Source organism: Hyperoodon ampullatus (assembly GCF_949752795.1).
Source record: "Hyperoodon ampullatus genome assembly, chromosome: 14".
NCBI lineage: Eukaryota > Metazoa > Chordata > Mammalia > Artiodactyla > Ziphiidae > Hyperoodon > Hyperoodon ampullatus.
In genome coordinates this window covers 65,464,500-65,491,154 of record NC_136927.1, presented here as the reverse complement: position 1 = coordinate 65,491,154, position 26,655 = coordinate 65,464,500, and the positions used below count along the sequence as shown (strand labels likewise).

At 44.9% G+C, this 26,655-nt stretch overlaps 1 protein-coding gene across 1 annotated transcript in view; it reads right to left on the bottom strand.

The window, feature by feature from the left end:
- Positions 1-916: 916 nt before the first annotated feature.
- PHF20 (PHD finger protein 20) overlaps positions 917-26,655 on the bottom strand; it is a gene marked incomplete at both ends in the record, with an annotated part of 114,995 nt that continues 89,256 nt past the window's right edge. Inside the window, 8 exons of the mRNA XM_079719561.1 lie at positions 917-1,059; positions 6,125-6,308; positions 8,069-8,474; positions 13,135-13,330; positions 16,260-16,359; positions 24,400-24,578; positions 25,552-25,716; positions 26,379-26,477. Coding sequence (XP_079575687.1) covers positions 917-1,059; positions 6,125-6,308; positions 8,069-8,474; positions 13,135-13,330; positions 16,260-16,359; positions 24,400-24,578; positions 25,552-25,716; positions 26,379-26,477 — 1,472 coding nt within the window. The remainder of the gene's footprint in view (positions 1,060-6,124; positions 6,309-8,068; positions 8,475-13,134; positions 13,331-16,259; positions 16,360-24,399; positions 24,579-25,551; positions 25,717-26,378; positions 26,478-26,655) is intronic.

Sequence of the window (26,655 nt, the reverse complement as noted above, 5' to 3'; positions counted from 1 at the left end):
AGCGGCAGCAGATGTAGAATCTGGTTTGTTTACAACAATACAAAGTAAGGTAATTCCCCAAACCACATTCTTTGTAACAAATCTTTACAGTGAGAGTTCAAATTTGGGGGAACCATTTTTTGGACATTAAATAGAACTGGTAAGCTGTCAAGAAGTGGGTAGAAAATGCTGTTCTTTGGGTTCCAGACCCTGCCTGCTTCGGTTTGGAATTCCTCCTAGATTCTTATTACAGTGAGATTCTAGTTCTTCCACAGGCTGTATGGGTTCTGCTACAAAAGACACAACCCAGCCAATTCTGGGGTGAAAGCGTACAAAACTTGTCCCCGGTACCATGAAGTCGTGCAAGAGAGGTGGTGAGAGAGTGAAGAGTTCTAAGGAGGCGGGGCGGCCAAGGCCTCTGCTCCTTCCCAACCTCCACAGAAGGGTGAGGTCACGACATTCCCACGAAGCTGGAAAAATGAAAATGATGCCTGCTGCCTAAATCCATGCCAGGCAGAAAACCAGAGGGCTTGGCATGTGCCCCAACCTGACAGAAAAGTCAATTAAATAAGCTGCAAGTTGAATTTACAACTGTTTCCGACTCAACTTTTTTGGCTCTCATTCCATTTATCATCAGTGGCACGATTTCAAGTGAAGTTTGTGCAAAAAGACTCACTCTCCATTCAACAATGTGCACAGAAGAAGGGAATCCCAAGAGTCTATTTGCTACCTTCTTGGTAGGCTTCAAGATCAGAGTGCCCTCCCTTCCAGCAGCCAAAACGGCCTCTTTGTCCAAGTCCATCACACCCCTGCCCAGATCCCTGAAGTCAGTCGGTGTCACGTGCATTCAGCATGCTAGGTTTATTTATTTAAATATGTGAAGCTCCTCCTGCAGGTGCCCCAGGATTGTGCCCCCATTAGTGTGGGGTGCCCAGTTTCATGTTGAGCAGCAGAGTGCGATCTGTTGCACCTTGCCCAGGTCCGTCAGCAGCTGCTTGATGCAATGCTTGAGCTGCGGAAGCCTGGCCAGAGGCTCCGGGGGCTCCAGCTCCCCAGTGTAGTCCAGCCAGCTCTCCAACACTGTAGGCAGAAGAGAGAAGACCCGGTGAGTTCTCAATACTTGATCTGCAAGAATGTCAGCAAAAATTTCAGCACTTTATCCCACTCATGGGGGGCGGGGAGGGAGGGCCATTTCAGGCAACACTGACTCATCACCCTCTCTGCAAAGTATTACTCCCAGGACAAAGCTCAAATGCTGTAGAGCAGAGCAGTCCAACAGAACTTTCTGCAATGAAGGAAATGGGCTATGTCTGTGTTGTCTAATACAGCCACTAGCCATATGTAGCTACTGAGTACTTAAAACGTGGCTAGTGCAACTGAGGAACTGAATTTAAATTTTATTCCATTTTAATTAATTTAAATAGCCACACATAGCTAGTGACTATTGCATTCATGCAGCTCTATAGTCTAGCCGGCTTGGAAGGACCCACCTTTCTCAGTGTTACCACCTCACCTTTATAAGGCTTTCCCATGTTAAAAATCAGAGAGCCTGGTGTTTTAGCCTTCTGTTAAGAAAAATGAGAATCTAAAGGGACTTGAAAAGGTCTATTTTTGTCTCCATAAATTCTGATCTGCTTCATATTGATTCCTATCATCAGTAGCACAGAACACTCCGATTTTATTTTCTAAATACTTAATGTAAAATGTCCAAGTACTAACAAACTTGACTACAATTAGTTCAATATCTAAAAAGCTGTCTTGCTTCTGAGAGCAGAAATTTCTCTATAGAAAGATATTTGTTCTTCCCCAGCCACTCCCTTAAGCTCTGGCATGTGGGGAGGGGCCATTCCGGAGCCCTGCACCTCTGACAAGAGCCAGCCCCTCCAGGTAGGCCCTGTGCTTACCCTGGTCTGCCTGTAGCCTTTCTAGTCCGTGTACCAAGCTCTACTGAGCACCATCTGGACCCTGGAGCCAGAGTGCAGAAAGAGGAAGACCACACAGTGCCTGTTCCTCAAGCAGCCTGCAGCCTCATACACAATCCTCTGCCTTCCTCAGACCAGCCCTCCATCTTCCTTCCCACCTTTCTAAATCCTTTGTTCCCTGCAAGTTACTTCTCAGGGAAGCCTTCCCCAACTCTACAATCTGAATCTGGTCCCTGTGTCACAGGTGCTATGCTATCACTTGCTCTCCTTTGGAGCACTTATCCTGGTTTGTAATTAAACATAACGGGATGATTTAATTAATATCTGTCTCTAACATAAGATCAGGCTCCATGAGAGCAGAGGCAGAGTCTGCCTTACTCACCATTATATCCCTAACACTCAACTATGCCTGGTACATAGTAGGTTCTCAACAGAGGCAGTGAGAGAATGCAGGAACAGCCCAGCGATATGCCCCACTGAATGCTCGGGCTCCTCAGAGTTCACCTTCCTCCATCAGGTTTCTTGTTGGTACTCGGGGGTTCCAAGGAGAAGGAACCTTCCCTCCTCCTGATCCCAATAAGTACAAGGACTTGAAAATAAGAAATATAAAACTGACTTCTCAGACGGAACTTGAAAACCAAGAGTAAAGGATCAAAGTTAAATGACAGTGACCAGAGACCTCCTAGGCAAGAAAAACTCCATAGTGACCAGTTTCAATACAACAGTAAGTCTTATTAAAAAAAAAAAAGAAAAAGAAGTCCATAGACTAGAGAGAGACAGGAACTGCTCAGCTAAAGAGCACAAGAGTAAATGGAGGGGGGACTTCCCTGGTGGTCCAGTGGTTAAGACTCCACGCTCCCAATGCAGGGGACCCAGGTTTGATCCCTGATCAGGGAACTAGATCCCACATGCCGCAACTAAAGATCCCACACGTGGCAACGAAGATCCCAAAGACCTGGCATGCATGCATAAATAAATCCTTTTTTAAAAAAAAGAGTAGGGGCTTCCCCGGTGGCGCAGTGGTTGAGAGTCCGCCTGCCGATGCAGGGGACACGGGTTCGTGCCCCGGTCCGGGAGGGTCCCACATGCCGCGAAGCGGATGGGCCCGTGAGCCATGGCCGCTGAGCCTGCGCGTCCGGAGCCTGTGCTCCGCAATGGGAGAGGCCACAACAGTGAGAGGCCCGCGTACCGCAAAAAATAAAAAATAAAAAATAAAATAAATAAAATAAAAAAAGAGTAAATGGAGAAAAGACTCCAAGTTAATGCTGTAAGAGCCCATCTGGGTGAGTCTAAGGCAGTCAAGGCTGGCTGGGTTGATTCCAAGAGAAAATGTCAGTCTGTCTGTCCTGGGCAAGATGATCCTACAATTGCTGAGAGGTCCCTCTTAAAGCTACTGGAACTACCTCAGATCTGGTTCGGGCTCACCCAAGACGTCCCCCAACACCATGGTGACCCAGCAGGCACGCACAGGGAGAAAGAGCATCAGTCAGTGTGCAGACTAGAAGAGTCTAGGCCACTCATAGTGTCTGAACTTGGTTAAGAGGAGTGTTTGGAGCCCCTAAGGTGGATGTCTTCTCTCTAGCAGGAACGAAGAAGACCAGACCCAGAACTGTGGGAGCCAAAAGCACCTCCTCTGGACCCCAGCATCCAGCAAGCCAGCCTTCTCTCCACACCAGGTGCTGGACCATCACCCCAAGTTTCTCTTTTAAGGAAGCTCAACAGCTTCTCAACAGTATCATGATTCCAAGAATGGCAGCAGGTTATAAAGGTAAAGTTTCATTTCAAATACACTCCCCCAGACCATCTAGATAGAGGTCAATGTTCACTAAGGTAACATTTAAAAAGAAAAATCTTTCTAATGCTAAAAGATTCAGTATTTTCATGGTCATTAAATATCTTTTAGTTTTATAAGACTGTTCACACAACTACATAAGTTATTAAATAATGGTTAATACTGAAACAATGACTTTTTTTTTTTTTTTTTTGCCGTGCGTGGGCCTCTCACTGTTGTGGTCTCTTCCGTTGCGGAGCACAGGCTCCGAACGCGCAGGCTCAGTGGCCACGGCTCACGGGCCCAGCCGCTCTGCGGCATGTGAGATCTTCCCGGACCGGGGCACGAACCCATGTCCCCTGCATCGGCAGGCGGACTCTCAACCACTGTGCCACCAGGGAAGCCCAACAATGACATTTTTAAAAGTCAATACAATAGCTTATCAGACTTTTTAAAAAGGAATATTGTATCCAAATTCCTATAAAAGTTCAGTTTATCTTGATGGTATTTAGATGAAATGAAGATAGTAGAAGTAAAATGGGATTCTGATGAATCTTAATTAAATACAATGCAAACTCTGTTTACCTGAATAAAATCTTTAAACTTTATAATTGATTTTCATGCTTCCAGTACCTCTCGGGGCCTGGAATATCAGAACAAGAACAGAGTATGTGGCCCCAGATGAGCAGGACACAGCAGTCCTCTGGAAGGCCAGAGAAGGGAGCCCAGGCTTATCATCCTGGCCACACTGACCACTCAGTGAACTCAGGGCTGGAGCAGCCCAAGCTTGGGACTTCCCTGGTGGTCCAGTTAAAGAATCTGCCTTCCAATGCAGGGGATGTGGGTTTGATCCCTGGTTGCGGAACTAAGATCCCACATGCCTCGGGGCAACCAAGCCCGCATGCCTCAACTGGAGAGCCCACATGCCACAAACTACAGAGCCCACGCGCTCTGGAGCCCATCTGCCACAGCTAGAGAGAGAGAAGCCCACATGCCGCAACAAAAGATCCCGCATGCCGCCATGAAGATCCTGCGTGCCGCAACTAAGACCCAACACAGCCAAAAATAAAATAGAAGGAAGGGAGGGAGGGAGGGAGGGAGGAAGGAAGGAAGAAAGAAAGAAGGCTCTGACTTTTCCCCTAGGGGCAGGTTCCTTTGGCAACAACAGAACCTTCGCCCTGTTTCCATGGTGCTAAGCCTCTTCTCAGGGACCCAGAGCCAATTCTACCGCCACTGTCTGAAACTACAATTTTCAGTCTGGCATTCGATCCTCTTTCAGCTTTCTAATAGCACGGTTTTTCACAGACCTGGCATCAGCTACAGTTCTAAGGAGCCCAAGGAGACCTTTCAGGAGTGAAAGAGAGACAGAAACACTCCGCCTTCCAGAAATGCCCTCACAATTGGACCCTGGACTGGCCTCCCATTCCTGGTTCCGCAGGTTTGCCTCCGGGGCAGGAAAGAAAGCATGAGGGCATGTTAGGCTCTCGTCCTTGCACTGTCCTCCAACAGGGCCAACCCCTTCCCAGTCGAGCCAGTCCTCTTATCAGCCACCCTCAGTCACCGCCCCTGTAGCAGAAAACATCACTCTCTTCAGGGCTCTGCTTCAGTCCCAGGAGCTCCAGGAAGCCTTCCTGTTATCACTTCCCCTCACAGCAGCTCTCCTCCCCTGGCCCGGCTTCAGCCATACCTTGTGACCCTTGCTTACATAACACATGGCATTTTTCTTCTGAGTTATTTCATCCCCAATTACAGTAATAACAGCCTGGCTGTACTCAGAATCCTCAAATAGAACATTTATTTCTTAATCAGTCTCCTTTCTAAGGATGAAAACAAGTAATTAGGAAATAAGAGAATAAGACAACAAACAATCAAGAAGGAAGTTTGTCTTCAAAAAGCAAACTGACAACATCCTGGGGATCAAGAGTTCAGTCCTCCAAGCCCATTTGTTACCACTAACATCTGGGACAAATACCCAGGGGCTACATAAATGACTTAGTCAAGTTCTTAAATCTCTACTGATAAAGAGGAGAAGGCTTCATATTAGATTTTAAGAAAGGCTGAAATAAAAGGTGTTTTCAGATCAATCCTCAGGCATCCTAAAAGCTCAAATAGGCCAAAGTTTCAATTCCCCACAGACCTGGCTCAGCAAAGATCTGCTCAGATCACACATTCCCACAGGCAGAGTCCAGCTGCTCTTCTGCACACTCTCCTTGGCAGAAGGGACTGGGAAAGTGAGGCAGGACCCCTGACATCGCACAAACCTGAGAAGTACCCGATCAATACTAAAAGTAAGGCTCTGCCATCTTGAGGGGAGAATGAAGGTGGTGAGACTAACAGAGAGGAGGCAAGAACACAGCTGTGCCTGGAGAGCAGATCAGGGGTTCAGAAAGCAGCTCATCCCGGCGGATCCACAGTGCCTGCCAAGTGCAGGGAGCCAAGGAGGGAGCCCTACCGTCCAGCTCCTTCTCAATGGAGTCCATCCTATGCGTGACTTCGTCCTGAAGAGACTCCACATGCGTCAGCAGGTTAAACTGCCACTGGTGCTGGGAGCTCAGCAGCCCCTCTCCGCCTCTGTCCAGCAGCTTCCGAGCGGGGGCTTCCTCAGGTAGGACCTTTCTGGAGACATATTCCTTCACCTGGGGATGCAACAACATTGAAGTTACTGCATGGAGACAGCTCCCAGCCCCTTTTCCGACCAGCCAGTGTCCACAACCATTTGAAAACCCAGTTGCAGTTTGAATATCCCAACTCTCTACCTCCCTGACCCGTTCCTCCCCTCTTGGGCACTGGGCAGAAGCACGCCTGCTGTATCAATAACAACCACCTTAGAGCAGCACAGACCTCTGGCTCAGAGGATCCCACAGCTGCTTCCCAAAGAATGGCCCAATGCCCTAGGCCTGAAGTAGGCCTCACAGAAGGGCTCCCAGAAACCTGAGATCAGAATATGGCAGGGCGAGTGTAGACAAGGGTTAGTATGTGGATGTCAGACAAACTAGCTTTAAGTCCTAGCTCCATGTCTTGCTGAACGCATGTATCTGGATGAGTTACTTCACCTCTCTGGACCTCTGTTCCCTCATGGGAAAGAAGGAAGTAGTAAATCCTACTTTAAAGGTTCATGAGGATGAAACAGGATAATGTTTATAAAACACAGTGCCGGCCTACGGTCAGCCTGCTATCAATGAAAGAGATTTTTAACCCCAGCTGCCTTGTTTAGGCCCAGTATTTCCTGATTTTTTCATGATGTGCCAGACACCTCTAGTCAATTTGCCTAGTCTGCATGACCATAAACCTTTTCTGGGGTTTGTGACCGCAACCTTTCATTCACTCATTTGAAATGAAACAGGTTCTACTTAACATTTATTTAGGGGTGACTATGTGCAAAGCCATGTTCTGAGAGCTTTTCACAGATATGCTGCACAGTAACTGAGAGGGCACTGCCACTGGCTCCACTCGACAGCCGGTAAGGCGACACGTCTGAGGAGGTGAAGTGACCTGCTCAGAATCACACAGCAAGTGGCTGAGCCCTGACTTGAAACTGGGTCTGTCTCCAAAGACTATGTCCTCACCAGCCTCATCCTGCACTGTTTAGACCCTCGCAAGGATACAGGCTGAACGAGGTATAATGCCCACCCTTGAGGGGCTTCTAACCTAGGATGCTCCCCCTCGGCAAGATGCAGCAGTGGACTTATGCTGGTGATACCATCCCACAAAATGAAGTCTGTGAAAGTAAGTATGACAAGGGTGGAGAAGTTCTCAAATCACACAAATCCTCACTGACAACTGAGGACAGCGCAGAATGAGACCAGTGAACACTGGCAAGAGAACACAGGGGTCTCCAGAAGAGAATGACTTGAATAACAAGAAACTGAGAGTTATCTCTTGGGAAAACTGATGAAACCAGCAAATATTTTGACAAAATGGACTGTTCCTATGTCAGGGCTGCAAAGTGAAAAGTAAAGCCAGCATAGAATTGTACTGAAAACCTTATGCCTAACAAAACACCCGACTCATTCTTTGCTCGTGCGAAGGATTAGCACCCACGGGCAACTATATGTTGCATTGAAGAAAAAAACTCACTTTCCTAACTTACTTCCATTTATCAAGTTCCAGTCAACCCTTTTCCCCTGCTACCTCCCACCTCTCCACACCCTGCCCCCGACTCTGCCATTTTGTGGACATTTCCTAGAACCAATGATCTTTGGGGTTTAAGTGGGCTCTCTTGACTTTGTACTCATTTTAACAGACCAAAAAACATCTATGATAAGCAAATTTATATACAGTTTTACAGTAAATACAACTCTATAATGAACATCTTCCACAGAACATTTAGCCCTAGGAGGAGAAGGTACAAGCACTCAAACACTGAATTAAGAACCAGTACAAGCGAGCCCCATACCTTTGGGGAGCTGGGTTTGGGGTCACTGTCCCCTCTGCTCCTGTCTTGTTCTAGAGGCCAGCCCAGGCGCGGAGAGAGGGAATCGTCACCATTCTCGTGGAGGGGGTTGACTGCATCGTCAAGGGCAGAGCGCCGGGTCTCCACCACCAGCTTCTGTTCCACAGCAGGGTAGTAGGTGCGGGGCTTCTGGTAGCAGTGCTCGCTGGTGATATATGACTCCTCCACAGACCGGGGCAACGGCAGGGGCAGAGGCTTCTCCACCGCCCCATTCAAAGTTCTATAGCTTGGGGCTTCCTCCCTGCTCTTGGCTTCAGTGACATGGATGTGTTTGGAATGAGATCTCCCCTCCGCCAGATGCTGTTTCCAAGGCTGACACCACAGCTGCAGATCAGGATGTTCCCGGCTTCTGTTGGGAGGGCAAACACAGAGAGGGCTTTGGAGTACCTGGGACCACTGCAGGGGCTTTCCAATAGGGGGGAAGACCTCCCACCTGGGCCAACTGGTACAAGCCACTATTTGCCACACAAGAGGGAATGTAAATCAGCAGCCTCTGAGGAGACCACTTCCAGGCAAGCTCTTGCTGTATCACTCACAGTGAGTGGGACTGGACTTGGGAGTCAGAAGACCTGACTGCATTTCAGCTCAGCCGCTGATTAGCAGTGCAGCTGGGCCGAGTCACTCAGCCAGCCTCATTCCCATTTCCTCCTCTGCAAATCTGGCTAACCATCTACCTGTCTGCCAGCAACCACTGAGTTTGCTATAGATGAAGTGAATTAATTTGAATGGAAGTACAGTACTTTGTTGGCAGTAAAGTGCTCTTCAAATGTGACTTGCTAAAAATAACCTTAACTTATTAATAAACAGCCATGATAATCCTGGCATGCAATGGCACTCAATTACACAAATCCAGTGGTGATCCGGGAGGGAGGTGGTAACCAGAAGTCATCTAGGCATAGGCCATTAATAACAAAATCTTCTGTTCGCACCATTCCAAAGAGGAAAATCTGTTATTAAAGAACAAGGATTCTGCTCCTTTTTTGGGCCACAGACACTTCTGAGAATCTGAAAGCTCTTGCTACATGTATACGTGTACATAAAACTTTGTGTATGACTTCAGAGATTCCCACAATCATTCACCATCTGAGGTTTGACCCAACAGAAAGGCTTTAATTTACTGGATCATAATCAATTGTAAAAAAGGAAAAACAGAACAGAAAATACCAGAATGCACCATTCTAAGTAAGAGTAGGTGTTTTGTGAAATTTTAGTTTCAGTTTTGTACGTGAGTGATATAAAATGTATTTCTTACTGTGGGATATATATTTAAGTTTAAAAGCCACGACTCTAGATAAACTTCACCTTTTTAACTCTTGCTTACCACCCAGAACTTCCATTATAACCTTGGATCATTAAATGAAATGAAGAAAGAAAGGAAAGGAGAAAAGGACGGAGGAAGAAAAACTGGGCTTCCCGAGTAAGGCCCACCAGCTACCGGCAGTTCCTAGCTGGCAGGGGTGTTTGCAAGCAAGTGGGAGGATGGACAGGTACTACTCACATTTGGTTCACAGATGTGCAGAAATGTGTGGGAGCCTTTCCAACTGTCACAATGACTACTGATTGTCATATATGTGACCTCAGCATTCAGTTCACTGAATTCAGAGATGCTAAATAATCTGTAATGCTCGGTACAATTCCACACATACAGAGAATTATCTCATGGTATAATTGTAAACATTACCTTCACCAGTCCCAACTGAGAAACACTGAAACCAGATCAGCAGGAACTCAGCAGCAACTCCCACGTATAGATACCCCCCACCCACCCCCACACACTTTCCTGAAGCCTTCCTGCAGAAACGGAGTAGGCCATAAATAGGACAGCATGGAATGATCTTACAGAACCTAAAATTCTGCTCGCAAGGGGCTACAACTATCCTTTCTTGGCTCTCCCACGCTAGCAATCCTCAATACCACTCCGATCCACTGGAGAAGGAGAGGAAACCACCAGCATCGAGGCAGCCTGGGTCCCTGGCCACTTCCAACAGGGTACCACAGCCTGTACCAGGAACCTAGGACCCCAGACACGCCTCTGAAATCATAATTGCATCAGAGGAAATGGGAGTCCTTGTTCACTTTCAGGTCTACTGTAGCCTGAAATCTGTTAACTTGGAGCATAGAGGCCACAGTATGGACCTGTTCTTGCACGAAAATCACAAAAGTCTTTGCTTCCTCCCTCCTACAATTTTCACCCTCCCAGCTAAGATCTGAAGCCCCAGCTACTACACAAGGATGACCCTGGCCTTTCTTTGTAAGCCCTGTCAATCATGAAGAAGGTATGCACAGCCATGCATGTTACTTTTGAAATGACAACATTTGAAGTTATTCCCAGTTTTACTGTTTGCCTTTGAAAATGAATCCACCAGGTCACTTAGGAACAAAATTTCTGAGAATGAAGACCCAGAGCCTGTGATAGCAGACTATCCAGGTGTACAGAGACATACTGGGACCACCTCCCTGTCTCCCAGGCTCTTTTCTCCATATATAATGACTAACAAAATCTCCCTATACTCCCTCCTGAACTTCTTGGAGAAGTCAGATTTAATTCCAGTACAAAGTCAGTGCTATAAAGATGAAGGATCTAGGGGCTTCCCTGGTGGAGTAGTGGTTGAGAATCCGCCTGCCAATGCAGGGGACACGGATTCGATCCCTGGTCCGGGAAGATCCCACATGCCGCGGAGCAACTAAGCCCGTGTGCCACAACTACTGAGCCTGTGCTCTAGAGCCCATGAGCCACAACTACTGAGCCCACGTGCCGCAACTTCTGAAGCCCATGCGCCTAGAGCCCGTGCTCCACAATGAGAAGCCACCACAATGAGAAGCCCGCGCACTGCAACGAAGGGTAGCCCCCGCTCGCCGCAACTAGAGAAAGCCTGCACGCAGCAGCGAAGACCCAACACAGCCAAAAATAAATAAATAAAATAAATAAATTTATATAAAAAAATTAAAGATGAAGGATCTAAATGGGGATTCAGAACAAACAAGGTTCTGGAATATGGGACAGGGCTGGAGCACTGGTATTTCAGTGAGAAGAAAGAGAACACCATCTGACTGAATCCTCAAATGAAAAGAAACAGCAACATTTACAGTCAGGAGCATCATCTGAGGTTTGCCCTCACCTTCCACCTGTCTCAGTCAATTTCTGGCATCTCGTTAAGAAGAAATTCACTTGGCTTATATGGAGGAAAATTTTCTGATTTTATAAAATGTGAGGGAATACCTAGTCTAAGACATCCAAAACAGGGTCACTTGATTCAGTTCACCTCAACAGATACCGTCACAGTAACGGCTAATTCCCCCAGTAACCATCCTTTCCTTCTCTTACACCCACCTCCACCCTCACTCCTGAGTTTGCTCAGGGCACACGGCCACCTGGCTACTAGCCTCCTGCAGTTAGGTGTGTCCATGAAACCACTTGCTCCCCTCCTGGGGGTCAGAGCAGAGTAGAGGTACAGATGCATCTGCTTAGACCACACAGATGAGATTAACCCTAATGGAATGCCAGAGCAATAAGACAGAAGGAACCCAAGTCCCCACGCCCATAGCTGGAATCTTGGAGAAAGGCCACCTACGTGGCCTGGACCCCTGCCTACCTCTGGACCATGGCTTATGTGAGAAAGAAAATTCCATTTTGTTTAGCCTTTATTTTTTTGGTTTTGTTATAGCAGCTTGGTTTTTACCCAAATCAACATATACCCTTGCTGAATGTGCCCTGCTCAACCTCTCCTTGCCATGTCAATTTTACTTTGTTTCAATTTTACTTTGTTTACCAATCAAGAATGTTTAGGATGGTAGTTCCCTGGTGGTCTAGTGGTTAGAATTCCAGGCTTTCATTGCCACAGTCTGCAGTCCAGGTTCAATCCCTAGTCGGGGAACTGAGATCCCACAAGCCGTGAGGTGTGGCCAAAAAAAAAAAACCACACACGATGTTTAGGATGAATGGATAAACAAAGTGTGGCATTACATATAATGGAATATTATTTAGCCTTAAAAAGGAAGGAAATTCTGATACAACTTACAACATAGGCAAACCTTAAGGACATTATGCCAAGTGAAATGAGCCAGTCATAAAAAGAAAAATACTGTAGAATCCCATTTATATGAAGTACCCAGAGCAGTCTAATTCAGAGAGACAGAAAGTAGAAGGGTGGCTGTCAGCGGCTGGGGGAGGGGAAATGGAGAGAAGTTGCTTAATGGGTACAGAGTTTGTTTTGCCCCACACAAGGAGTTCTGGAGATTGGTTGCAACAGAGTGAATGTACTTAACACTACTGAACTGTACACTTCAAAATGGTTAAGATAGCAAACTTTACATTATGTATATCTTACCACAGTTTAAAAACCAAAACCCAAAAACTCAGAACATGGTTGTCCAGCGGTTAAGAATCTGCCTTCCAAAGCAGCAGACGTGGGTTCAATCCCTGGTCTGGGAACTAAGATCCCACAGGCCGCGGGGCAACTGAACCCATGCTCTGCAACTAGAGAAGCCCACAACAAAGACCCAGCACAGCCAAAATAGAAAAAAACAACTTAGAACGGTACAAAAAAAAGAAAAAACAAACTATAAATACACCATTTCTTTTTCTTTTTCTTTCTAAGGCATTTTATTTTATTTTATTTTTTGGCCGCACCATGTGGCATGTGGGATCTTAGTTCCCTGACCAAGGATCGAACCTGCACCCCCTGCACTGGAAGTGTGGTGTCTTAACCACTGGACCGCCAGGGAAGTCCCCACACACCGTATCTTGATTACAGTAGTGTTTGTATATACATTTGCCAAAACTCAATGAACATTTAAAATGGGTGAACTTAATTATATGTAAATTATACCTCAAGAGAGTTAAGTTTTTTAAAAAAGAATGTTAATAATGTAACTGAGAATTTTAAATAAAAGTCTCAAACTTATCCATCTTATCACTGATTTTGTGGCTTTCCAATTTCTCATATTTATCCTGCCCTCTGCCCACACCAAATCAGACTCATCCCCAAAGCTGCAGGTGCCACACTTACTGCAAGATGCTCATCTTGAGCTGCAGGCCATGCAGAACCTCGATCACTCTCTGCACATCGCCGAGAAGCTGGTGGGTGGCCACAATCTTCTTGGCATTCTGGTGGGAATAGTTCTCTTCTAAAAATGCCAGGCCATGCATATGTCCCCTGCTCAACCACTCCTTGTCATACCAGTACTTGAAACCAGGTCTCTGACCTAAAGCAGTGACAATGAGAGAGTTAATCCTTGGTCTGAAGAAAACCCAGACCATTTCATCATCGCACAATTATCACACAAACTATTGGAAGGATGGACTGGTGTGTGCATTTTGTTCATTCATTCATCCAGTATACATTTACTTGGCACCTACTATATGCTGGGCTCTCTACTAGGTGCTGGGGATAAGGTAGCGAGAAAAGTATATAAATTTCCTCATCTCTGCAACTGGCCAGAGGTAGAGTGGGAACTTGGATATCTTGTTAAAGTTAAATCACATCAGTCCCTCTCCCACTTAAAACCTTCGATGACTTCCTATTGTGCACAGAAGAAAACCCAAGGCCCTGACTGATCTAATGAGGCCGGCAGGCCCGGGCTCCTTCCTGCCCTCCTTGCCCCACCCTTTCCGGAACACATTCAGGCTCTTTCTGGTCTTAGGGTCTCTGCTCTAGCACCCCTACCCCTGTCTGGAGCACTATTCCCCAAGGCCTTTGCAGGACTGGCTCCTTACCACCTCCTCAGAGAGGGCGTTGGTTACCTCCCAAAGTACGAGAGCCTCTTCCGTGCCTCCTAGTCATTCCCGATCTGAGGGCTTTTGCCCCCTCAAAGCATTCATCCCTACCTAACATGTTCTTGTTTAGATGACTTATTTTGACATCTGTTGCTGGTCCAAACCCCACTCAAAGCCAGAAGAATAGGAATTGTTTTGTTCATGGTTATGTCCTCAGTGTCTGGCAAAAGGCATCGTGAATGGATTTATCAAATGGAAAGAAGCCCCAAGTGCCACCTACCGCCTAACTAAATGAATGGTCAGCCCCCCACTCCCTTCTCTGGACCTCCATTTCCCATCTGTAACAATGACAGATGAACCAAACAGCTTCAGCGGTCCTGTTCATTACAGGGATCCTAAGGAAGGACTGAAAACACAACCACACGTGACTTGGCACAGTGTTTCCTGCTGTAAAAGCCCAGGAAACAGCTTCCAATCAGACTGCTGTTCACCTCTCAATGGCTATTAAGACCCTAATATAACCCGGGCAAACCCTATCAAGGTCCTTGCGCTCTTTCTGGCTTTTCTAAGACACATGGTGAGATGCACCTCCACTCTGTTAACAACACCTTTAAGTAACCTTTAAAGAATAGATCTGTTAGATTAAACTTCTGGCCCAAGACTGCAGAATCAAACATAGTCAATAAATGTGACAGTCACTGAGTGCTCAATTCAAGGAATCTATTCCCAGTCTTGGCAATTTTTATAAAAGTTCAGAAAGTGCATAGGGATTGATAAAGATGGTGTACATGATTTCTAAAAAGAGAAAAGTGGACGGAAAGAGTGAGAGACAATAAAGTAGACAAAAGAGGTTTTTAAATGGTGCCCTAAAGGAGTCCCGGGGATTATGTGTGGAATCTCAGAGGCAGCTGCCACAGAGGTAGCCTGAGCAGCAGGATTCAAAGCAGCACTACCTGTTTTACAAGACAAAGGTCAGAGACACCAGTTGTCCTCTCCTATCTAGCACTAACTGTCTGAGTGATCTTAGGCCAATCATGTCCCTTCTGGGCCTGTTGCTTGCCTGTTAAATGTCAAGGCTAAACTAAGTGGTCTCTGAGATCCTGCCCATCAATTATATTCTATGACTTATGGACTAATCTTCTGACCATATTCTTTCCTTGGGATAAAGGGAAAAACAGAGGCAGATTGCTCTCTGTCTATAGACTAATCTAGCACAAGAAGACACAGTGTCACAACAGAGGTTATCAGGCCCCAGGGGGACCTACTTGCTGGAAAATGAACTGTGGTAGCCCAGTCCCTCCCTATACAACCAGCAAAATCAAGAGACTTGGTCCCACAGGTCAGTTCTAATTCCAATCTTCTTCATGAGATTAGGAAAGTCATTCATTTCCCTGGGCATCAATTTCTTCCTCATAAGCAAAAATAGGAATAGGAGCTCCTATCAGGCCCACCTCATAGGACAAAAAGGAATAACAGAAGCAGAGGCTCTCCAGCGTTGTCTAGCTGTAAGGGGATCATGGGACTGGACCCAAGGGGAGCAACCTTACAGGTGATGAATGGAGACGATGTCACATCCCACTGACAGCAAGACAAGAACCACAGATTTATAATCCACCCCTGAGATTTCTGGAAAGGGGAACCCAAGAGCCATAGGCCAGCCCTGCGGTCAAGGAACAATGAAACAAACTGATCCTAAGAAATTAATTCACTGCTCTGGGTGGCAGACAGGCTCTTTGCAAACACACCTTTCCCCTCCCCTCAAGGGCATATCTCCCTTTCAGGTGGCAATGATGCAATGGAAGGCAGATGCCACCAGAGGGAGCAGAGGCCGGTTTCCAACCCTTCAACAGCCCTGAAAAGCCAAGGACACAGCCCACATCCTCATGAACTCTCAAGAAAAGGAAAAGGTGCTCGCTCTGGCAGCACATATTCTAAAACTAGAACAACAGAGAAAAGATTAGCATGGCCCCTACGCCAGGATGACATGCAAATCGGTACAGCGTTCCATAGTTTATACAGAGTTTCAGTCGTACAAGATGAAACAGTTCTAGAGATCTGCTATACAACATTGTGCTTATAGTTTATAAAGAATACTGTACTGTACACTTAGAAATTTGTTAAGAGGGTAGAGCTCATGTTATATGATTTTTACCCCCACCCCCACACACACACACCACAAAATTCTAGCTCAAGGCCAGGCCTTCCACTAGGTGAACCTCTTCATACATGCTCTCTTACTGCCAAGTTCAGGACAGCTGGCCACCAGGTGAGCTAGCAACAAAGGCGAGGAGGAGGCAGAGTCTAGCCGATGCTGAAGAAATGAGTCTCAAGACCACAGACACTCAGGCTGCTTCACCGCCAGCTGTGCTAAGGAAAAGGCTACATATTGTTAATACCCCTGACTCTAGAAATCTCTACCTGGAGGGTCTTGGCAAACATAACAGGTGTATTTCTCAGGCACATTTTCTTCCAGTAATCCCATGCAGACCCCATGCTGCCAGCACTGGCACTCTTCACACTGTTAGAATTAAAGAAGCAATAAACATTAAACTCAGAAGGAATCCTCCATCCAAAAATAAGACCCACCTGTGGGGGGAAAGGGGCAGTGGGAGGCGGAAGCAGGAGGGAGGGAGAGGAGGAGGAGGGAGTGGGAGCTGAGCTGCAACCACTCTTCCAGAGCAGCCACTAGCCACCTGTGCTTTTAACATTTAAGTTAACAAACTAAGTTTAAAATTCAGTTCCTTAGTCCCACTAGCCACATCTTTAGTGCTCAACAGCCATATGAGGCTATTGGCTACCGTACTGGACAGCACAGATGAAGAACATTTAAATTAAACAGTACTGATCTCAGAAAAATGACTATTTTCCCTCCCATTTCTAGAGGCTTTCACTTTTCTTACCACTTTATAAAGAGAAAGGAAAAACTGTTTAAGTCCTTAGAGGGAGGTTAACTTAGAAAGACAAAAACCTGAGTTTGAATTCTGTCTCAGACATTCATTAGCTGCGTGACCTTGCACAGGTCACTTCCCCACCCTGGGCTTCAGTTTCCCCATGTGCAAAATAGGATACTATTCCTACTAACCGTGTGGGGCTGTTTGTGAGGAATCAATGGGTCACATGTCAAAATTCATATAGTAGAGCCCAGCACACAACTTTTATGTATTAAGAGCTTATTACTGTTACGAATGGGTAGGCTAACTCACTTTGATGCCTCCTGGACTCAACATATGCTAGCGCTTTGCATTTGTTCTTTCTAAACCTTACCAACGGTCACACAGCTGAGAAGACACAACAGTGGATCAGAACACAAGCCTGGCTGACTGCAAGGCTAGTTCTTTTAACCCCTAGGCTCCACTGCCTTCCCTGGGGAAGGGGGAAAGAGAGAAGGGGCAAGAGGCAGAGAGGGAAAGAAAAGAGCAGAGGATGAGGGCAGCACTGGGAGACAGACATGTGGCTGGCCTGAGGATAGCAAGCCTGAGGGCTAAGGATCCAGAGGAGGGAATGGAGGCAAAAGGATGCCAAAGGAGATACTAGGACACTTCAAGCAATTCCAAACCAGGGCCCTAAACCTTTAACTACCCAACCAAATGGATAGCTCTGGAAAGTGGACAGCGAGCTTCCAATATGGTCTGGAGGGTGAGCCACCAGCCTGGCCACAAGGGAAAAAGCTCACAGTCCTCAGCCACTTGGAGTCAGATAGGCCCCAGGATCAAAGGGTTTTTATGGGCTGATCATATCAGAATCAACAGGGGCAGAGCTGGAAGAGAGACTTCAGATAAGATGCGATCCAGATTCTTCCATTTCCAATGAGGAAACTAAAGGCTCAGAGGGAAAGAAAAGGGTGTGAGACAACCAAGGCAGTTAGTAGCAGAAAACAGACTAATAATTAAGAATGGAAGTCTCTCTCACCAATGACTTCGTGTCTTAAGAACTAGGATACACCAAAATTGAATCAAAAACACCTAAGTTGAAAATTTCAAAATAACGTTTTTCATGTGGGTCTGGCTAATATACATTATTCATTTTTTTTTTTTGGCGGTACGCAGGCCTCTCACTGTTGTGGCCTCTCCCATTGCGGAGCACAGGCTCCAGACACGCAGGCCCAGCGGCCATGGCTCACGGGCCCAGCCGCTCCGCGGCATGCGGGATCCCTCCAGACCGGGGCACGAACCCGTGTCCCCTGCATCGGCAGGCGGACTCTCAACCACTGCGCCACCAGGAAAGCCCTACATTATTCATTTTTAAAAAGTTTAAATTGGAACTTCCCTGGCGGTCCAGTGGTTAAGACTCTGCACTTCCACTGCAGGGGGCGTGGGTTCAATCCCTGGTTGGGGAACTAAGATCCCGCATGCCGTGGTGCGGTGAAAAATTTTTTTAAATATATATTAAAAATAAAAGTTTAAATTTTTTCTTGGCGGGGGGAGGGCAGCTGTGCCACGCGGCTTGAGGGATCTTAGTTCCCCGACCAGGGATTGAACCCAGGGCCCTGCCCTCCAGCAGTGAGAGCGCTGAGTCCTAACCACTGGATCACTAGGGAATTCCCCAAAAGTTTAAATTTAGAAGTGAACAAGAACAATAACAGAAAAGATAAAATATCTAAGAATAAATCTGAGACTAAGAATAAAAACATGCAAGGTCTGTGTAAAGAAAATTTTTAAATATTTGAAGGACATGGAGACTTAAGTCAATGAATGGAAAGTTGTACTTTATTCCTGGATAGCAAGAGTCATTATCATAAGGATGACAGTTCTCCTTGGATTAATATATAAAAATAATGTAATGCCAACAAAATAATAAGTTAGTAGCTCTGGAACTATACAGAAGCTGATTCTAATAGCCAGGAAATTTATTAAAAAGAACAAAAGGGGGTACTAGCCCTACCAGATATTTTTAAAATATTATAAAGGTATAATAATTAAAATAGAATTGTACAAGTAAATATATAGACAGAGAGACCAATGGAAGAGAGAATCCAGAATGAGATCCAAACTACATACGGAAATAGAGTAAATAAAGGTGGCGTTTCAATAATAAGGCATGGTGTTGGGACAACTGTGTAGTGAGAGCCTTCACCTTATACCAGGATAAATTCCAGGCGGATCAAATACTTACACGGTTTTTAAAAGATAAATGAAACCTCAAAAGTACCAGAAGAAACCATGAAAAATTCTTTTATTGACTTTTCTATAAACTGTTATGAACTTCCAATGAGGAAGCAACTGCTATTCAAATCTCAAAAGCCATTAAAGAAAAGTTTGATATATTTGACCTCACAAAAACAAAAAAATCTATCAGACAAGCCAAAAGACGGATGCCAAAGTGGGTACAAATATTTGTAACTGTTCTCACAGCTGATACAAAAGCATATCTACAAAAAGCTTACACAGGGACTTCCCTGGTGGTCCAGTGGTTAAGACTCCATGCTCCCAATGCAGGGGACCGGGTTCGATCCCTGGTCCGGGAACTAGATCCCACATGCCGCAACTAAAAGATCCAGCATGTCACAACTAAAGATCCTACGCACTGCAACTAAAGATTCCACACACCGCAACTAAAGATCCTGCACACCACAACTAAAGATCCCACACGTGGCAATGAAAATCCTGCATGCAGCAACAAAGATCCTGTGTGCTGCAAGAAAGACCCAGTGCAGCCAAATAAATAAATTATTATTATTTTTTAAAAAAAAGCTTATGCAGGGCTTCCCTGGTGGTGCAGTGGTTGAGAATCTGCCTGCCAATGCAGGGGACACGGGTTCGAGCCCTGGTCTGGGAAGATCCCACATGCCGCGGAGCAGCCAAGCCCGTGAGCCACAACTACTGAGCCTGTGCGTCTGGAGCCCGTGCTCCGCAGTGAGAGGCCGCGATAGTGAGAGGCCCGCGCATCGCGATGAAGAGTGGACCCAGCTTGCCGTAACTAGAGAAAGCCCTCGCACAGAAACGAAAACCCAACACAGACAAAAATAAAAATAAATAAATTAAAAAAAAAAAAAAAAAAAGCTTATGCAAATGGGTACGAAAACAACCATCCAACAGAAAACTGAATAAAGGACATGAACAGGCAGGGCAAAGGAAAAAAACACATCTTAAATAAAAAGATGTTCAAAGCAACCATTATAAGAATAAAGTAATATAAGGGAACTTGAATTAATATAAATTAATGTGAAATGAAACCAGCCTAATAATATACATACACATTAGTATTTCTAGATTCGGGGATTACATGTAAATATCCATTAATTCTTCATACCTTTATGTATTGCCTGAAGTTTTTATAATAAACATTTACGACTTTCATCACACAAGTGTTATTCTCATGAAAAACTGTTTACAGAGTATAATTTTCATTTATATATGCATATATATATATATGTGTGTATTCTAAAATAACAACAGTGATTTATCCCTGGGTAAAAATAATCTGGGTAATCCTTGTTTTCTTCTTTGTAGTTCTTGGGAAATGCAGAAAATCACAATCATAAAAATTTTTTAAGTATATTAAAATAAATTACGAAATGGCTACACTAGTCGACTGTTTGTTCACGTATCTGAAGAGCAAAGATACAGAAGTCTGATAGTGCTCTGTACTGACAAGGGCGCTGGTAAGACTGTTCTTTGGTGCACCAGGGAAAGTTTACAGAATATTGCTATGACACCAGTATTTGTCAAAATAATAAATGCACACCTACTTTGGTCCTGGAATTTTACTTTCAAAACTTGGTCCTACAGATACACTTACACAAAATTATTCACTACAGCACTGCTAAGATTAGAAACAATCCAAATGTCCATCAACAAGGGAAGAGTTAAATAAATGATGATCCATCCATTATGCAACCATTAAAAAGAATGGGGAAGCTTTTTTACATCTGAAAATGGAATGGTCTTCAACATATATTATTTTTTATTTATTTATTTTTTTAATTTTATTTATTTATCTTTGGCTGTGTTGGGTCTTCTTTGCTGCGCATGGGCTTTCTCTAGTTGTGGTGAGCAGGGGCTACTCTTCGTTGCGGTGTGGGGGCTTCTCATTGCAGTGACTTCTCTTGTTCTGGAGCACGGGCTGTAGGCGCACGGGCTTCAGTAGTTGTGGCTCGCGGGCTTTAGAGTGCAGGCTCAGTAGTTGTGGCGCACGGCCTTAGTTGTTCCGCGGTATGTGGGATCTTCCCGGAGCAGGGCTTGAACCCGTGTCCCCTGCATCGGCAGGTGGATTCTTAACCACTGCGCCACCAGGGAAGTCCCGAACATATATTATTAAACGAAAAAAAGATACTGAAAACACTATGTATTAAAATAACATTGTGTTAAAAAAAAGATGGTTGTACAGCAATGTAAATGTATTCAATGCCAGTTCACTTAATGCCACATATATTTAAAAATGGTTAAGATGGTAAATTTTATGTTATGTATATTTTATCACAAAAAGAAAGAAAAAAAAATGGAGAGAATATATTTGATATCACTTGTTTAGCCACTGAATGTTTCTGGAGTGATATGCAAGAAGATGACAAGGGCTGCCTCCAGGGAAAGCAAATAAAGTTTTTAAAATGGGCTTCTTATTAAAGCTGCTACACAATTTTCACTGGGGTCCAGCACCTAATGTTACATATTTGTTGCTCTAGGGCAAAGGTCAGCAAACTACAGCCCACAGGCCAAATTCAGCTTGAGTCCTATTTTGGTAAATAAAGTATAATATGAACATAAACATGGTCATTCATTTTTTTGTATTGCCTCTGACTGCTTGGGGCAGAGTTGAATAGCTGTGACAGAGATCACATGGCCCAAAGCCTAAAATATTTATTTTCTGGTCCTTTAAGAAAAAGTTTGCCAAAACCTGACTTAGAGCAATTAAAATAATTTAAATATTAAATGGGTTTCCTGATGCTCATTTTTTAATGTGGTACCCAGATTTCTCAAACATTCATGATTACTAAGTAGGATTTTAACCTTCCAGTGATTTAAATTAGCACTGGTAAATAAAATCAAATAATAATATACATGAACAATACTGCTACCAAATAACAAAAATGATCAAAGAAAACTATTTCTCTAACGTAATCTTTTAGAGAACAAATTCTAAATGTTTTCTAGGGTTGTGCAATTATCAATGTAAGTTTAAAATTTATTTTAAGAAAAAATTATTTGAACTTTCCTAAATGATGAATGTATTTAAAACTAGACGAATATGTTTTAAAACTTTAAACTGTATTGTTCCAGTTAGCTTCCTCTAAATTTATGCCTTTTGCTAAAGTTACTGAGTGGAAAAAGGTACCCTGCTCACAATGACAGGTATAGTCAGAAACTGTCCCTCTATAACGCAAAGCCAGCTGGACAACAAGTGGACAGCAAAGAAGAGTCTTCTACAACAAAACCCAAGGTGTTCTGAAGTGAGCTCGTCACCACCACAATGCCAGACAGGAAGGAAGCCACAGTGCTGAGATGAGCTGCAGGGAAGGTCATGTGGAGCCTGGGAAGCAGGCGATGGAATTCAGTTCCTGACTCTGCCATGTAACAGTGGTGTGGTCTCAATTTTTTCAAACTTAGTTTCCTCACAGCACAAAATGGCACTTCAAGCTCTACCCCCAAAACCCCATGATCTTTGCCACTTACAGAATAGTCAATGGAGAAAGTACCATGGTGGATCAGAACTGCATCTCTTATACTGATTAGCTGGAAGAGCCTTGCCAAGAGAGGCCTTCGTTACTCACCCACTAATGATTCCTAAGGACAAATGAGGACCAAATCAGGTTTCCAAGGCCCAGAACTGAGCACACGCCCAGAGAGACACGATGAAAACTAACAATCTTCAACATACTTTTATTTATTTATTTTTATTTTTGGCCGCATTGGGTCTTTGTTGCTGTGCATGGGCTTTCTCTAGTTGCAGCGAGCGGGGCTACTCTTCATTGCAGTGCACAGCCTTCTCATTGTGGTGGCTTCTCTTGTTGTGGAGCATGGGCTCTAGGCACGCGGGCTTCAGTAGTTGTGGCACACGGGCTCAGTAGTTTTGGCTCGCAGGCTCTAGAGCGCAGGCTCAGTAGTTGTGGTTCATGGGTTTAGTTGCTCCACGGCATGTGGGATATTCTGGACCAGGGCTCGAACCTGTGTCCCCTGCATTGGCAGGCAGATTCTCAACCACTGCGCCACCAGGGAAGCCCCAACATACTTTTAAAGCCAAACTTAAAAAAAAAATTCTACTGGAGGGGAAAAAAACCCCAAACAAAAGGTTTTCATGTTACATACGTTTCTGAATTATATTCTACTGAGCTTCAGAGATTCTACAAATTGGTGTGTTTTGTAAAATGCGACTATTTTAGAAGACAAAACAAAACAAAAAATGCACACTCCAAGCTTAAATGTTAAGACAACAGAGCCCACCAGTACACATAATTCTGTACTGCTAGGCTAACTTATTATTATGCTGTCCTCAGAACAAAGCTTTTCTTCCCATCTCTGATTAACCAAAGTGACTACACAGCATGCTGTTTAGGAAAGGTCCCCATACAATGGCCATGTTCATTAGGCTTGTCTCACAAAAAAAGGAAAACAACTGAGCCACTGAAATGCTCCAAGTTGGCAACCACCGCTCACAATCCCACCTGCATATTAGAGCTCATGGGAAGAGGCCAGCCATTCACATTTTTGAACTTAAAAGTGGAAATTATTCATTTTGAACTTCCAAAACTACTGCTTTTATCTGTTACACATTTGGGGGTTCTGTGAAAAGAGTCTATTAGGGAAAGGGGTTCTGATGCTGAAAAAGTGATTTGAAAACCACTGACCTAATGCATACCAAAGGTCATAAGTATCAGGAGCTATTTGAGACCATTCATGTACCTTGACTTCCCAGAGGTTGCCATGAAGGCTATTAAAAAAAAAAAAGAAACTCCCAGAAGAATTCTAACCAACATAAACATGACTTACTTAAAACTCAGGTTCCCTGGAGTGAGCCAGGCAGCAGCCGCCTCCACCAGAACCGTGATTAAGAGCAAGAGAAGGGCCAGAGGCAAGCAGGTGCTGGCCAGTGATGGTCTCCCCAAGCGGGCAGGGAGGCCCCCCAACAGGCACGTCCCAGAAATGGAGACGACACACACAAATGCCAAGAAAATGAAGACTAAGAAACAGACAAGTTATAAAACTGGCCTCCATCTCTTTAGGCCATAAAGAAATTTTACCTGAGAGAGAAGATATGGATCCACAGGAAGATCAAACTGCCCCTCCAGAGATTTGGGTCCCTACTGTTCAACTCCTCACTGTGTGACCACAGGCAAGGCCCTTCCCATTTGTGGGTCCAGCTGGCCCAAGCAGAGCATAAGAGGTTTAGATTCAGTGATCCCTCAAGTCCTCTCTTATTCTATTCATAGGTTATTTATACCAGCCTGAGATGCAGAGGAAGCTGAGCCAGTGAGCAAAGCTCAATCTGCTGCTGACAGCACTGCCTGCCTGGGGCTTCTGACATGACATTATTTTTGCTGGCCTCAGACTGTATTCCCTCAAAATTCCCTCCAAGGACCAGTATGTGCTCCTCTATACCTGTGTCTCCTGGAAGCTCCACCTACCTGAATCATGAAGTCATTTTCCTCCTGAACCTCACAGATGCAGCGGACCACTTCAAAATCATAACGGTCCTCCCCATCAAGTTCCTCATCTGGGTTAGTGGTCACGTCAACATCTTGGCCATACTCCTCATCACTCCAAAGAAAGCTCTCGGAGGAGGAGTCACTCAGATTATCTTCTTCTGAGAGGAAAGGGAAAACAACAGTCACTTTTAAAAATTAGAGTTAGAAAAGTTTTAAAAAACCCTAGATTGTCAAGAGTAGAAATGACCTTACAGACCTTCTCCTCTGTGAACTTTCACAGAGCTCGGAAACACGAACTCCAATCTGTTCCTCAGGCCTGTCATCTACTAACAGCCCGAATGGTATGTGCTGCCCGGCAGTGAACTGAACTCCATTTCCTCATTTTCCTGACAGTGAAGCCCAAGGTAAATGGCTGCTCAAGGTCACAGAGCTCACTTGCGGAGAAACTGCAACTCCACATGAGCCACACAGATCATCATCCCTAACGACTCAAAGGTGTTCCTTGACCTCACCCCACCCAGCCGTGACCTGGCTTACAGCCCAGTCTGTATCCACAGCCACCTTTAAAACTCTGTGAACAGTGGGGAATGAGGGAGGGGCAGATTCCAGGGATAATCAGAACCAGAATCACTAGATCTTGGTACCTGATTAGTGGTTATTACAGCTAACCTCTACCGATCACTTATTCTATACCAGACACTGTTCTAAGTACTTTCCATATACTTCTTAACTACTTTTAAACTCACAATCACCCTATAAGTTGCTAAAGAAGGGAAAACGTCACAAGGTTGACTCAGATTTCCCCAAGCAACCAGGTTAGATGCACAGGCCACCAACAAGAAATGGAGGAACAGGAGGGGCAGGTGTGCAAGGAGTTGGGAGATAATGGATTTGGTTATAGACACACTGGCTTAGAGGTACCTAAGAGACATTCTACTAAGACCAAAGTTGGAGAGAAGGGAAGTTCTGGGAAGGTATAGCTAATGGCCTATTTATTTGATGGACTTCTTGTTTAAAAGACCTAACAGACTACTTGCAGAAGTCCTGAGAGTAGATTACAATATCAACATAAATCCAGCCTTCTCAGACTGCCATGCTGTACAAATGATCAAGCCAGCAGAGCCTCCTTACCGGACATTTTCACTTTCCCTTTGTGGTTTCCAGATTCTGAGCCATGGAGCTGTGGGCTCATATGGACCCCGGGCTTGTGTGAGGACCCACACCTGGTGACAGCAAATGCCTTGGGTGGAGAAGGTTCCTGGGAGGCATCACTGATCTCCTCACTGCAGGGGCATTCTGGAAGAACAAGATCAGGGAGAAATTAGCACCCTCAGACATCACTAGGGCATTCCAGAATCAACCCCATCCACCCAACAGCTCTGCTGTTTAAAGAGCTCAAATGCTCAGAAGCAATTCAGCTAGAACAGATTTAGGGATTAATACTTCTAGCTACCTCCAAAAACCTCAAAACAAAAAGCTTCTTCCTCACCATCACCCTTCTCCCCTTTTTCTGATAAGATTGCTTTTCTAAGCCAGAAGATACTTTGAGAATAAAATGTAGCATCCCTTTAGCTCCCAAGACTGGAACACCGATTTTCTTAAAAATCAGCATTTTTGTTGGGGCTAGACACACACTTTTCAAGAAATGAATCCCTTCTTGAAAGGGTTCAGAGATGTGTGTTTAAGAGTTGTGTGTGCAGACAAATACAGTCATTCACCTGCATATCCTCTCCTACAATGGCGCTTCCATTGTGACAGAGCACACCGGCCAACACAGCAAGAGGGAGGGCTTTCTAAATGCCAATGTGGCCTTGCAGCACCTGGGGTGAGCTGAGCCCGCAATCTCCATTAAAGGCTTGCTGGCCCTTCCTCTCCTCAGAGGCCAAGACTGGGGAGAAGCAACCCCTCCCTACCTACAGTAAGGAAATCCAAGTGAAACACCCCAAGGGAAAATTTACCAGGTTTGGTTTTCTTTTTCTTTTTCTTTTTCTTCTTTGGCTTCACCCTCACAAACTCTTTGAATTTCTTCTCTTTATTCTTCTCCTTGTCTTTTGCAGCTAGAATTAAATACAAGTGTAAGTACTGGCATTCTAACATTTTGTTTTCAATGCCGGGATGTTTATGCTTAAGTAAGTAAGCATGCACAATGTGAAGAACTAGAATGGTCAGTAGAACAGAGTTCCACGTCTGGTTCTGCCTGGGGGGTCACCTTCCATCCTCCTTAGAGCTCTGCAG